The sequence below is a fragment of the Nomascus leucogenys genome, chromosome 11 (assembly GCF_006542625.1).
Source record: "Nomascus leucogenys isolate Asia chromosome 11, Asia_NLE_v1, whole genome shotgun sequence".
Taxonomy (NCBI): Eukaryota; Metazoa; Chordata; class Mammalia; order Primates; family Hylobatidae; genus Nomascus; species Nomascus leucogenys.
In genome coordinates this window covers 47,221,001-47,235,628 of record NC_044391.1, presented here as the reverse complement: position 1 = coordinate 47,235,628, position 14,628 = coordinate 47,221,001, and the positions used below count along the sequence as shown (strand labels likewise).

The window sequence follows — 14,628 nt, the reverse complement described above, 5'->3', positions numbered from 1 at the left end:
ATTTATTTTATTTTATTTTTTTTTTTTTTGAGAGGGAGTCTCACTCTGGAGTACAGTGGCATGACCATGGCTCACTATAACCTCTGCCTCCCAGGTTCAAGCAATTCTCCTGCCTCAGCCTCCTGAGTAGATGGCAGTACAGGCCCATGCCACCATGCCCAGCTAATTTTGTATTTTTAGGAGAGACGGTTTCACCATGTTGGCCAGGCTGGTCTTGAACTCCTGGCCTCAAGTGATTCACCTGCTTCAGCCTCCCAAAGTGCTGGGATTACAGGAATGAGCCACCGTGCCAAGCCCGTATTTTATATTTATTTTAAAGTATGGAAATGAGGTTAGAGGAAAAGGAAATTATTTTTGTCTTTTTGAGCAATTTTCTTATTCAAGTTCAAAATGGGTCATAAAGCAGTGGAGACAACTCGCAACATCAACAATGCATTTGGCCCAGGAACTGCAAACAAGTGTACAGTGTAGTGGTGGTTCAAGAAGTTCTGCAAAGGAGACCACAGCCTTGAAGATGAGGAACATAGAGGCTGGCCATTGGAAGCTGACAATAACAAATTGAGAGCAATCATCGAGGCTGATCCTCTTACAACTACACAAAAAGTTTCGGAAGAACTCAACATCAACCATTCTATGGTCATTTAGCATCTGAAGCAAATTCGAAATGTGAAAAAGCTTGATAAATGCGTGTCTCATGAGTTAAGCGAAAATTTAAAAAATCATCATTTTAAAGTGTCATCTTCTCTTATTTTATGCAACAACAACAAACAGTTTTTCCAATTGGATTGTGATGTACGATGAAAAGTGGATTTTATACTACAATCAGTGACAACCAGCTCAGTGGTGGGACTGAGAAGAAGCTCCAAAGCATTTCCGAAAGCCAACCTGCACTGAAAAAAAGGTCATGATCAGCTTGTGTGGTGATCTGCTGCCGGTCTGATCTACTACAGCTTTCTGAATCCCAGCAAACCCATTACATCTGAGAATCATGCTCAGCAAATAGATGAGATGCACCAAAACTGCAACGCCTGCAGCCGGCATTGGTCAATAGGAAAGGCCCAATTCTTTTCCACAACAATATCCGACTGCACATCACACAACCAACACTTCAGAAGTTGAAAGAATTGGGCTACGAAATTCTGCCTTATCCGTCATATTCACCTGACCTCTTGCCAACTGACTACCACTTCTTCAAGCACCTTGACAACTTTTGGCAGGGAAAATGCTCCCACAACCAGCAGGATGCAGAAAATGCTTTCCAAGAGTTCATTGAGCCCCAAAGCATGGATTTTTAAGCTATAGGAATTAACAAGCCTATTTCTTGTTGGCAAAAATGTATTGATTGTAATGGTTACTATCTTAATGAATAAAGATGTGTTTGAGCCTAGTTATAATGATTTAAAATCCACGGTCCGAAACAGCAATTACTTTTGCACCAATCTAATACATAGATAAATCTGTGCCATGGGGATTTGCTGCACAGATCATTCCATCACTCAGGTATTAAGCCCAGCATCCACTAGCTATTCTTCCTGATCCTCTCCCTCCTCCCTTCTCCCACCCCCACCCTCTGACAGGCCCCAGTGTGTGTCATTCCCCACTATGTGTCCATGTGTTCTCATCATTTAGCTCCCACTTATAAGTGAGAACATGTGGTATTTAGTTTTCTGTTCCTGCATTAATTCGCTGAGGATAATGGCTTCCAACTCCATCCATGTCTCTGCAAAGGACATGATCTCATTCCTTTTGATGCTTCCATAGTATTCCATGGTGTATATGTACCACATTTTCTTTTTTTTTTTTTTTCTTGAGACAGAGTCTTGCTCTGTTGCCCTGGCTAGAGTGCAGCAGCCAGGTATTTCTGCCTCTCGGTCTTTAAGGAATTGCCACACTGTCTTCCACAATGATTCAATTAATTTACACTACCACCAACATTGTAAAAGGTTCCTTTTTCTCCACAACCTCACCAGCATCTGTTATTTTTGACTTTTTAATAATCACCATTCTGACTGGTGTGAGATAGTACCTCACTGTGGTTTGGATTTGCATTCTCTAGTGATTGGTGATGTTGAACTTTTTTCACATATTTGTTGGCCACATGTATATCTTCTTTTGAGAAGTATCTGTTCATGTCCTTTGCCCACTTTTTTTTTTTTTTGAGGAGTCTTGCTATGTTGCCCAGGCTGGAGTGCAGTGGTGCGATCTCTGCTCACTACAACCTCCACCTCCTGGATTCAAAAGATTCTCAGCCTCAGCCTCCTGAGGAGCTAGGATTATAGGCAAGTGCACCACCCCCAGCTAATTTTTTTATTTTTAGTAGAGACAGGGTTTCATCATATTGGCCAGACTGGTCTGGAACTCCTGACCTCAAGTGATCTGCCCACCTCAGTCTCCCAAAGTGTTAAGATTACAGGCGTGAGCCACTGCACCCGGCCTCTTGGCCCACTTTTTAATACGTTTGTGATTTCTTTGTAAATTTTAAAATGTTACTTTCAAAATGCAAAGGAGTACCTCTTATTTCTTGGTTTCTCATATTTTGTGAATAAATCCGTATTTATCTTAGCCGTTATTCTTGCTTTCATAGACTTGATTCATATTTCTTTTATCAGCTTTTAATTTCAGAGAAAAAAAGACCCCTAAGCTTTCAGCAGTTGATTATCTAGTTTCTGATTTGTTCAGTTCAATTCACCATAAGTATTTTTGAGCTCCTACTTCGAAGGCCAAAACTGAAACATACAAAATGTAAGATGGGTTTCTGTTTTCAAAAGGCTTAAAGTCTTGTGGGAATTCAGGCAACCAAAAAAAAATTTTTTTTATGATCTACTAGGTACCAAAGAAGCTGTAGCCTAGAGATTAAAGCACTGACTCTGGAGCCAGATGATCTAAATTCAAATTCTGGTTCTGCCCCTTAATGGACAACCTTGGGCAAATTGCTGAAATTCTCTGTAATTCAGGTTTCTTGTCTGTAAAACTGAGCTAAGAATATTATCTGGGTTGTTATGAGGATGAGCTAAGCTAAGCACTTAGAACAGCATCTAAGTGGCATATAGTAAGCACTCAATAAATGTCAACTATTTGAGATAGTCATTAAGTACTGCTCACAAATATTACTGTTTTCCTCTCTTCCAGACATGTGGAATGCACACATGGTTGAATCACATTTTCCTGTCCTCTTTTAAGTTAGGCATGGCAATGTGCCTGACTCTGGCTAATAAAATGTGAAAAGTGGCATGTATCAGTTCTAGGTAGAAGCTTAAAAACCAGTACATAAATTTACTAAGTTAATTTTTGCCTGTCGTGGTGAATAAGCAAACATGTGCTGAGAAGGATGAGATAAAACCTCTGAGACTAAGATGTGTGACTAAGTATCCCATATCTTGGGACTTTTTTTTGAGACAGAGTCCTACTGTCTCCCAAGCTGGAGTACAGTGGCACAATCTCAGCTCACTGCAACCTCTGCCTCCCAGGTTCAAGAAATTCTCATGTCTCATGAGAATGATCTGCCCACCTTGGCCTCCCAAAGTGCTGTGATTACAGGCGTGGGCCACCACACCCAGCCCATATATTGGGACTTTTAAAAATGAACAGAACCTGGCCGGGCGTGGTGGCTCACACCTGTAATCCCAGCACTTTGGGAGGCTGAGGCAGGTGGATCACTTGAGGCCAGGAGTTCAAGAGCAGCCTGGCCGCCATAGTGAAATCCCGCCTCAATTAAAAATACAAACATTAGCCGGGTGTGGTGGCACATGCCTGTAATCCCAGCTACTCAGGAGGCTGAGGCAGGAGAATCGCTTGAACCCAGGAGGCAGAGGTTGCAGTAAGCTGAGATTATGCCACTGCACTCCAGCCTGGGTGACAGGAATGAAACCTCGTCTCAAAAAAAAGGTGAACAGAACCCCTTGCTAATCTGTGATGAATAAGTAGCTTGAATCCTGAATCAGACCTAAACTTCTGTTGTGTTGAAGCATTGAGACTTTGGGGCTATTTGTTAGTGCAGCTTAATCTAAGCTTCCTGACCAATGCACTGTCCTTACAATCACTGGGAATATAGCAGTGAATCAAATTGATAAGATGCCTGCCTTCATGAAGCTTCTTAAGACTTGAATGCAATTTTCATACTATTCTATTCAAACAAATAATTTAGAAGAAGACAAATTGACTGATGTGACTTTACCACTTCCTGCTGTCTCCCACAGTGAGAGCCTTAAAATGCTATAAAGTAGTCAAAATAAAGAAGAAAGCTGGAAAAGAAAAGAAGCATCTATAATATGGCCTCAGCTTACGTTAACTCTTAATACCTGTCAAAACGCATGATACAGCTGAACAACACAGGGATCATCTCACAATATGCACAAAGAAGTGTGTAGAGAGCTAAACATGAGCATCATGAGACCTGTAAGATTTTATCCAGGCTCTGCCACCCGCTGCCTGAGTAACCCTGGCCAGTGTGATAAGCAGTCAGTTTCTGGGATCCCTCAACCCTTGGATATAAGGAAATATGAACTCCTTCTCTAAGAGATAAGCTATATGATAGATCTGAGCATTTATTAATTCATTCATTCATTCTTCTAATAGGCAAATAGTTATTGACCATCTACTAAGTGTCAGGGAATGTGATGCACAGTGACACAGGGATGAACAAGAGAGGCAAGGTCCTACTCCCATGTAGCTTACATTTACCATGGGAGATAGAGAACAGCAAATTGTTAAACAAGTTAATCTTATAAAATGCAAATAGTGATAACTACTTTGAAACAAGCAGATGGGTAAGTGTGATGGGGGAATGGTACTTTTAGTTTGAGTGGTCAGAGAGGCATCCTTGTGGAAGTGATGATGAGTCTGGGCTGAAATATGACTTACGCAAAAGAACCAACCCCCGAGGATCTCGAGTGTTCTAGGTAGAAAGGCAAGTACAAAGGCCCTGAGGTATAGAAGGGCGTAAAGAACGTGGGGAAGAGTGGTAGGAGATGAGTCAGAGAGACAGCAGGGTTAAATCATGCAGGCTGCCGGGCGCGGTGGCTCACGCTTGTAATCCCAGCACTTTGGGAGGCCGAGGCGCGCGGATCACGCGGTCAGGAGATCCAGACCACGGTGAAACCCCGTCTCTACTAAAAAAAAAATACAAAAAAAAAAAAAAATCATGCAGGCTTTTGTAAGCAATAAGGAGTTTGGAGGCTCATGGAGATTTTGAATCAGAAGCATGTTATAATTTAATTTATGATTTATTTTCAAACATAACCACAATGTAACCACCCAACAGGTTCACCTTGCCTGCTGCCTAGACAATTTATCAAGACAGGAGAACTGCAATAGAGAAAGAGTAATTCATGCAGGGCCAGCTGTATGGGAGACTAGAGTTTTATTATTACTCAAAACAGTCTCCCTGAGAATTTGGGGATTAGAGTTTTTAAGGATAATTTTGGGTGGGGGCAGTGAGTCAGGAGTGTTGATTGGTTGGGTCGGAGACGAAATCATAGGGAGCCAAAGCTGTTCTTTCACCCTGAGTCAGTTCCTGGGTGGGGGCCATAAAATCAGACAACTCAGTCTATCCTACCTGGGTGGTGCCAGCCGATCCATCAAGTGCAGAGTCTGCAAAATATCTCAAGCACTGATCTTAGGTTTTACAATAGTGATGTTATCCCCTGGAACAATTTGAGGAGAGTCAGAATCTTGTAGCCTCCAGCTGCATGTCTCCTAAACCATAATTTCTAATCTTGTGGCTAATTTGTTAGTCCTACAATGGCAGTCTAGTTTTTAGGCAAGAAGCGTGTTTGTTTTGGGAAAGGGCTGTTATTATCTTTGTTTTAAACTATGAACTAAGTTCCTCCAAAAGTTAGTTCAGCCTATGCCCAGAAATGAACAAGGATCGCTTGGAGGTTAGAAGCAAAATGGAGTCGGTTACGTCAGATCTCTTTCACTGTCTCAGTTATAATTTTGCAATGGTAGTTCCACCAACTGCTATATGGGAAGGAATGAGTTTGGAGGCAATTTCAAAAGTCTGGTTAAGAAACTGGACAGGTGGAAACAGAAAATACGGTCAGAAAGTTCATGAATATATTTTGGAAAACAAGTCAAAAGAACCAACTGATGAGTTGGATGTGGCAAGTTAAAGACTGAATCAAGGATGGCGGAAGATGATGTCATTTGGTAAAATAGGGAAAACCAAGGAGGAATGGATTTGGGGGTGGAAATGAGCAATTGTGTTTTTGAACACATTGAACTTGATATACCTACCAGGCAGAATTTTTAGGAAGAATAAACTCAGCAGGGCGCGGTGGCTCATGCCTGTAATCCCAGCACTTTGGGAGGTCAAGGCGGGTGGATCACCTGAGGTCAGGAGTTCAAGACCAGCCTGGCCAACATGGTGAAACCCCGTCTCTACTAAAAAATGCAAAAATTAGCCAGGCATGGTGGTGTGCCTCTGTAACCTCAGCTACGTGGGAGGCTGAGGCACAAGAATCGCTTGAACTGGGAGGTGGAGGTTGTGGTGAGCCGAGATTGCACCACTGCACTCCAGCCTGGGCCACAGAACGAGACTCTTGTCTCAAAAAAAAAGAATAAATGAGATAACATTTTAAAACACCTAATACATAATCAGTACTCAAAAAAAACAATTATTTTCTTTCCAAATTTGCCAAATTTCTTAAAGCCAGGTGCCCTAATTTGAAAAAGGGACGATAATCTTACAGATTCATAGTGTGCCTTAATTGACTTAATATATGTGAATAAAGGTTATTAATAATAACTAATGCATATATAGGTCTTACCATGTTCTAAGCAGTCTTTTAAGTATATGTAATCTATTAATCAGTTTAAGCCAACAACTCTATAAGTAAAAGTGCCATTATAAAATTATAACTGACGGCCGGGCACAGTGACTCATGCCTGTAATCCCAGCACTTTGGGAGGCTGAGGCAGGCAGATCACTTGAGTCCAGGAGTTTGAGACCAACCTGGGAAACATATCAAAACTGTCTCTACAAAAATTACAAAAAATAGCTGAGCATGGTGGAGTGTGCCTGTAATCCCAGCTACTAAGGAGGATGAGGTGGGAGGATCACTTGAGCCTGGGAGGTCTAGGTTGCAGTGAGCAGAGGTGTCACCAGTGCAATCCAGCCTGGGCGACAAAGTCTCAAAAAAAAAAAAAAACAAAAAACCAAGAAAACCCAAATAGTACCTCTTTTGTTTAATTGCATTTTCCTGATTATAAATGAGAGAACCAATTTTTTTTTTTTTTTGAGACAGAGTCTTGTTTGTTGCCCAGGCTGGAGTGCAGTGGCGTGATCTTGGCTCACTGCAACTTCTGCCTCCCGGGTTCAAGCAATTCTCCTGCCTCAGCCTCCCGAGTAGCTGGGACTACAGATGCGTGCCACCACATCCAGCTGATTTTTGTATTTTTCATAGAAACGGGGTTTCATCATGTTGGCCAGGCTGGTCTTAAACTCCTGACCTCGTGATCTGCCCACCTCAGCCTCCCAAAGTGCTGGGATTACAGGCATGAGCCACCAAGCTGGACCCAACATTTCCCTTCCCCCTTTCATAATATAGGTAAATGTGCTGATACAATGTAAAAAAAAAAAATGATTAAAAAAAGAAGTCCACAACTGTAAATCAACCAAATATGAGCTTTGTCCTTTGTTATACGTTTACCCATTCAACCAGTACACATTGAACTGATATTTGCCAGGCCTGGTTTACAAAGCTGACTAAGATATTGTGTGGAGACAAAAATGAATTCAGCTAATTATAAGGCAGTGAGCTAACTGCTATAATAGACATAGGTTCGCAATGCATGCCTGGAAAAATAGCATTCATCCTTCAAGAGTCCTTCATATTTCTGCAAAGTAATAACAACTAGCATTGATTGCTTGTTCTGACCTATTCACTGTGCTAAATGTATCACATGAATGATCTCAACTGATCTTCACAACAACCTTAAGAGGTAGTTCTTATTATTTTCTCCATTTCATAGGTGAAGGAACTGAGGCAGAGAGAAGTTAAGTAGTTTTTTTTAAGGTTGTGACAGGACTTGGATTTGAAGACAGGCAATCTGACTTCAGAGCCTGTGATCTTAGGTACTTATACTATTCCACCTCCTTAATCTATTCTGTTTACCTCCCCTTCCTCTTTCCATGCAAAATCAGAAGACAGTATTTTGTGGTATCATAGCATCCTAGGAATACCTCTATTGGAGATTCTACTGTTTTGAACTATTATGTTCCAGTGACTGTCTCCTTTAGAAAAGGAATGTATTATTCTTTTTTAGACTGCATAGCAAGTAGTAGGTGTTCAATAATGTCACCAAGGATAAAACAAGTGATTAAAAATGTGATTATTTCAACCACCTTGAAGGAGGACAAACTGTTCATAGCAAGCAAGCAGGCCAGGCTGTAAAAGGTGCATTTGTTCTTGTTCAAGAGGCCTCATGGAGCCCAGGATACCTAGAGAGCAGATATTCATGAAAGGGGTGAAAGGACTAGGAGAAAGAGAAGCAAGGGCTGCTGGAGTTGACAGATTTTCTTTCCTGTAGGTGATGGGGTGGATTTGCAGGACAGTGATCTGTAGGAAATGCATAGACTGCTCTGCGTATTTGTTCTCACACTTAAAAATGTAACCAGCTGGGCACGGTGGCTCACGCCTGTAATCCCAGCACTTTGGGAGGCTGGGGTGGGCAGATCGCCTCAGGTTAGGATTTTGAGACTGGCCTGGCCAACATGGTGAAACCCCGTCTCCACTAAAAACACAAAAATTAACTGGGTGTGGTGGTGCGAGCCTGTAATCCCAGCTACTCGAGAGGCTGAGGCAAGAGAATCGCTTGAACTCAGGAGGCAGAAGTTGCAGTGGGCCCAGGTCTTGCCACCACACTCCAGCCTGGGCAACAGAGCAAGACTCCTGCTCAAAAAAAAAAAAAAAGTGTCTAACCCTAGAAGGGCTTAAGTAGTATTTTGATGCACCCAAGAGCAGAACTCTAGAGAATTCTTTCAAAAGTAACTTTTAAAGGAAATGTCAGCCTTTTATAAAATATCTGCCCAAGTAACTTGGAAACTCTTTCTCTGAGAAAATGAACCACATCAAACACGTACTGAGATCGTCAAGTGCACTTTAAGCTCATTTTTGCTGGAAGGGAAATCTCACTTGTACCCTTCTTCAAAACAAACGTGTAGACTCTGGTCTGTCTAAATTTTGTTGCTGTTACCTTTAATTTTTTTTCCTTTGTGAAGGGAATAGAATTTTATCTGTATTGTTTGTAAGGGCTTTTTCTCCCCTGAGATAAATGTGACATACGTCAGGAACTAGAGTTAATCTGGCCTAACATGGAACAAGGAGGGCTGGGGCTCAGAGGCATAAAGGACTTTATTTGTTCCTAAGATCAGTGCTTGAGATATTTTGCAGATCCTGAACCTGATGAATCAGCTGGCACCACCCAGATCGATTAACTGGCTCATCTGATCTTGTGGCCCCCACCCAGGAACTGACTCAGTACAAGAGGACAGCTTCCATACCCTATGATTTCATCTCCTGCCTAACCAATCACCACTCCTGACTCCCTGGCTTCCCCCAACCAACAAGCTGTCCTTAAAAACTCTGATCCCTGAATGCTCCGGGAGCCTGATCTGAGTAATAATAAAACTCCAGTCTCCTGCACAGCCTGCTCTGCATAAATTACTCTTTCTCTATTGTGATTCCCCTGTCTTGATAAACTGGCTCTGTCTAGGCAGCGGGCAAGATGAATCCATTGGGCAGTTACAACTTTAGAATCCTCCCGAGGTGGGAGGATCATTTCAGGACAGGAGTTTGAGACCAGCCTAGGAAACATGGCAAGACCCCATCTCTATAAATAAATTAATGTGTTGGCAGGACCTTCTGCAAGCTTTAGGGGAAAATCCATTTCCTTGCCTTTTCTAGATTCTACAGGCCGCCTACATTCCTTGGCTGCCTTCTTCCACCTTCAAAACTAGCAATGGCTAGTCGAGTCTTTCTCATGCTGCATCAGTTGGCCACTGACTCTTCTTCTGCCCCCCTCTTCCACTTTTTTTGTAATTTGTAATTTTTATTTTTTTGAGACAGTTTCACCCTGTTGCCCAGGCTGGAGTGCAATGGTGCAATCTTGGCTCACTGCAACTTCCGCCTCCCGGGTTCATGCGATTCTCCCACCTCAGCCTCCCGAGTAGCTGGGCTTACAGGTGTGTTCTACCACTCCTGGCTAATATATTGTTTTTTGTTTTGTTTTGTTTTGTTTTTGAGACGGAGTTTCACTGTTGTTGCACAGCTGGAGTGCAATGGCGCAATCTCGGCTCACTGCAACCTCCACTTCCCGAGTTCAAGCTATTCTCCTGCCTCAGCCTCCCGAGTAGCTAGCATTATAGGCATGCGCCACCATGCTCCGCTGATTTTGTATTTTTAGTAGAGACAGGGTGTCTCCATGTTGGTCAGGCTGGTCTCGAACTCCCAACCTCAGGTGATCCGCCCATTTTGGCTTCCCAAAGTGCTGGGATTACAGGAGTGAGCCACCATACCCGGCCAATTTTTATATTTTTAGTAGAGATGGGTCTTCACCATGTTGGCCAGGCTGATCTCAAACTCCTGACCTCAGGTGATCTGCCCGCCTGGGCCTCCCAAAGTGCTGGGATTACAGGTGTGACCCACTGCGCCCAGCCATAAACACATCTTTAAAAGTGTAAGAGGCCAGGTGGTCAGGAGTTTGAGACCAGCCTGGCCAACATGGCGACACCCTGTCTCTACTAAAACTACAAAAATTAGCTGGGCATGGTGGTGCGTGCCTGTAGTCCCAGCTACTTAGGAGGCTGAGGTGGGAGAATTGCTTGAACCCGGGAGGCAGAGGTTCAGCAAGCCAAGATTCCACCACTGCACTCCAGCCTGGGTGACAGAGTGAGACTCTATCTCAAAAAAAAAAAAAAAAAAAAAAAAAAAAAAAAAAGGTGTTCACATTGAGCCCACCCAGATACTCCAAATTAATTTCCCTATTTTAAGGACAAATGATTAGCAACTTACTTCCATCTGCAACCTTAATTCTCCTTTTCCACATAATATAACATATTCACAGGTTCCAGGGATTTAGCATGTGCTTATCTGTGGGGCTTAATTATTCTGCCTATCACAACTTCCAAAGTTGAACTATATTGTGCAAGATGGACATTCAAGCTACCAACAATGTTGAAAACTTAGATTTGTTCAGGACATCTATAGTCATTACACATTCTTTATGCCTGAAAGGTAAACCTTGTCCAGAAAGCATGAATAAATAAATTGGTATCCTTTTTTGTAGGATTCTTGGCTCAGGACCAAAGGAGCTTTACAGTACTTTTCAGATTATCACAGGTAAAAAACAAAACAAAACAAAACAAAAAAAACAAGCCAGGCACAGTGGCTCATGCTTGTAATATAATGCCAACACTTTGGGAGGCCAAGGTGGGTGGATTGTTTAAGCCCAGCAGCCTGGGCAACATGGCAAAACCCTGTCTCTACAAAAAATACAAAAACTAGCCAGGCATCGTGGCACGTGCCTGTAGTCCCAGCTACTCAGAAGGGTGAGGTGGGAGAATCACTTGAGCCAGGCAGGCAGAGGTTGCAGTGAGCTGAGATCGGGCCACTGCACTCCAGCCTGGGCAACAGAGCAAGGCCCTGTCTCCAAACAAAACAAAAAAACGAGATCTATAACACTATTGACATACATAAATGTCCTAAAATCATTACTTTTGTGTCAAAACAATAAATGTTTACACTGGAGAAAATAGAAAAAGCTGAGCATTCAAAGTTTTTTGTTTTTGAGACAGAGTTTTGCTCCTGTTGCCCAGTCTGGAGTGCAACGGCACCATCTCAGCTCACCGCAACCTCTGCCTCCCTGGCTCAAGTGATCCTCCTGCCTCAGCCTTCCGAGCAGCTGAGATAACAGGCATGCGCCACCACACCTGGGTAATTTTTTTATTTTTAGTAGAGACAGGGTTTCACCACGTTGGCCAGGCTGGTCTCAAACTCCTGACCTCAGGTGATCCACCTGCCTCAGCCTCCCAAAGTGCTGGGATTACAGGCATGAGCCACCACCTGGCCCCTTTTAAAGTGTTTTGTTTGTTTGTTTAGAGACAGTCTAGCTGTGTCACCCAGGCTGAAGTGCAGTGGTGAGATCATGGATTACTGCAGCCTCGAACTCTTTAACTCAAAGTATCCTCCCGCTTCAGCCTATGAAGTAGCTTGTACTACCAGCATGCACCGCCATACACAGCTATTTATTTTTATTTTTGTAGAGATGGAGTCTTGCTAGGTTGCCTAAGTCTCCAACTCCTAGGCTTATGTGATTCCCCTGCGTTGGCCTCCCAAAATGCTGAGATTATAGGCATGAGCCACCTTGCCCAGTCTAAAGTTTTAGAAAACATTTAGTAAAGGAAATTTAAATTAAAAAAAAAAATTTAGTTCAAGGCCAGGTGCGGTGGCTCTTGTCTGTAGTGGATCACTTGAGCCCAGGAGTTTGAGACTAGCTTGGGCAACACTGCAAGATCCTGTCTCTACAAAAAAAAATTTTTTTAATTAGCCAGCTGTGATGGCATGAGCCTGTAGTCCCAGCTACTTGGGAGGCTGAAGTGGGAGGATTGCTTGAGCCCTGGAGGCTGAGACGGCAGTGAGCCGTGATGGTGCCACTGCACTCCAGCCTGGATGAGTGAGTGAGACTGTCTCCAAAAAAATTGTTTTAGTTCAAGAGAATGGAAACAATGGTACTGAGGAAAAGCAATGTTGTACCCCGAACTTTTCCTCAACAAAGAAAATAAATTGCCACAGTTATATTAGTTCACAAAGGTATTCCGAGTAGAAAAAAATTTTTTTTCATTTAATTTTATTCTTTTCTTACAGACTCGTTCAAAACAAGCCATGACTCCTCAGCAAAACAGCTCCATCAAGCGTCTCGCCAACCTCTCCCTTGGGGCTCAGTCAAGGGAATGAAAAAACGAGGTTAGACACCTGTCCCCAACGGAAAAACCAAGAACACACCTGGAGAGCCGCTCAGACAAAGGGAGCCAGGCGGGGAAAACAGTAATTGGAGAGGAGACCGTGCTTCCAGTCTGTTGCTGGTTTACAAGGTAAATCTATTCCTGGACAAAAGGGGTACAGGAGCAGCACCCGAAAACCCGGCACAGGCTGTGGCAGGCCCGACGTCTTTCAGGCCCAGCTCCTAGCGTCGACGCCACTCCTTCCAAGGCGTTTCCCAGCAGGCCCTGCGAGTTTGGATCAAGTGAGCCGCCTGAGATTGCCAAGCGTCCTGTGCGCATCTCATTAACGCATCTGCTTATTCATGCATTTATTCTTTTGTGGGGGAGGGGGTGGAGGGGAACGGTGTCTCACTCATTCTGTCGCTCAGGCTGGAGTGCAGGTGGGGCGATCTCGGCTCACTGCAACCTCGGCCTCCCAGGTTCAAGCGATTCTTGTGCCTCAGCCTCCCAAGTAGTTGGGATTACAGGTGCACACTGCCACGCCTGGGTAATTTTTGTATTTTTGGTGGAGACGGTGTTTCACCATGTTGGCCAGCTTGGTGTCGAACTACTGACCCCCGGTGATCTATCCACCTTGGCCTCCCAAAGTGTAAGGATTACAGGCTGATCCACGGCGCCCGGCCTTATGCATTTATTCTTATTGAGCACCTAATATGCTTTAAGCATCGGGGGCAAAAAAGTAAATGAGACATAACAGCACTTAACACACAGCATTTATTTGCACGGGTGTTGGCTTTCTAGCCCTCCAGCGACTGCTTCTAGGTAGGGGCCCTCTTTCGTTTTTGCATCCTCCGAGTCTAGCACAGTGCCTGGCACTGACTAGGTGCTTTGTTAACAAAGGAATGACTTTAAAAAGTATTTTTGATAGGGAGCTCGGTTCTCAAACCTGTAGCCCTACGCGGGGTAGGGGAGGCGGGAGAATGGGTGAACAGGCAGACACGAGGAGAATGGGAGACGTGTTTGTATTAGGAGTGCTCACAGCAATCCACAGCTTCCCTGTGTTCCTTGTTCTCAAATAAGAGTAGGGGAGTCGAGGGCAGGATGGGGCAGCCCTCCCACGCGCAGGAGGGCTGGGTTTGGGGGCCCCAGCCGGGAGTTCTCACTGCGCTCCCGAGCCCGCCTGCCCACCCGCGCCGCTCACCAGGTCAATGGCCACGACGTCCCGCAGAGCCACTACTCGCCGGATGGACTTGGGCGGGTTTTCGGTTAGGTAGACGAGCCGGTCGCTTAGCACCACGTACTTGAGGATGTGGTTCTCAGAGCTGGACACCACGATGCATGGCTCGTAGGCGCGGACCGCGTCGTAAACCTCAGGCGGCAGATGCCGCCGCAGGAACACATCCAGGCGGCTGTTCCTGCGCGCGGGGAAGCCGGACGGCAAGGGGCTGGCCATGCGCGGCGTCCGCAGCGGGGCGGAGTGCTGGGACTCGAGGCCCTCAGCTCGCCCTCTCTCCCCGCCCCCGCGCTGGAACCCGCGCGCCACAAAGCCGCCGGCCCCGCGTCGCCTCCTCTCCTAGGCGCGGGGACCCGGGCCGCAACTGCAGGAATCGACGCTAGGTCGGCTTCCCTGGAGGGCCCTCCCCAGCCCTGTCCAGCCTCTCGATCTTTGTCCTAACCTCAGACGGCGA

The 14,628-nt window shown here is 44.6% G+C and overlaps 1 protein-coding gene across 2 annotated transcripts in view; it reads right to left on the bottom strand.

Annotated features, from left to right (window-relative positions):
• The window catches only part of C11H12orf56 (chromosome 11 C12orf56 homolog), a 99,572-nt gene extending 84,983 nt beyond the window's left edge, over positions 1-14,589 (bottom strand). For both annotated transcript variants that reach the window (XM_003252725.3, XM_003252724.2), the window contains exon 1: positions 14,142-14,589. In XM_003252725.3, coding sequence (XP_003252773.1) covers positions 14,142-14,393 — 252 coding nt within the window. In that variant the 5' untranslated portion in view covers positions 14,394-14,589. The remainder of the gene's footprint in view (positions 1-14,141) is intronic.
• Between the last annotated feature and the right edge of the window lie 39 nt (positions 14,590-14,628).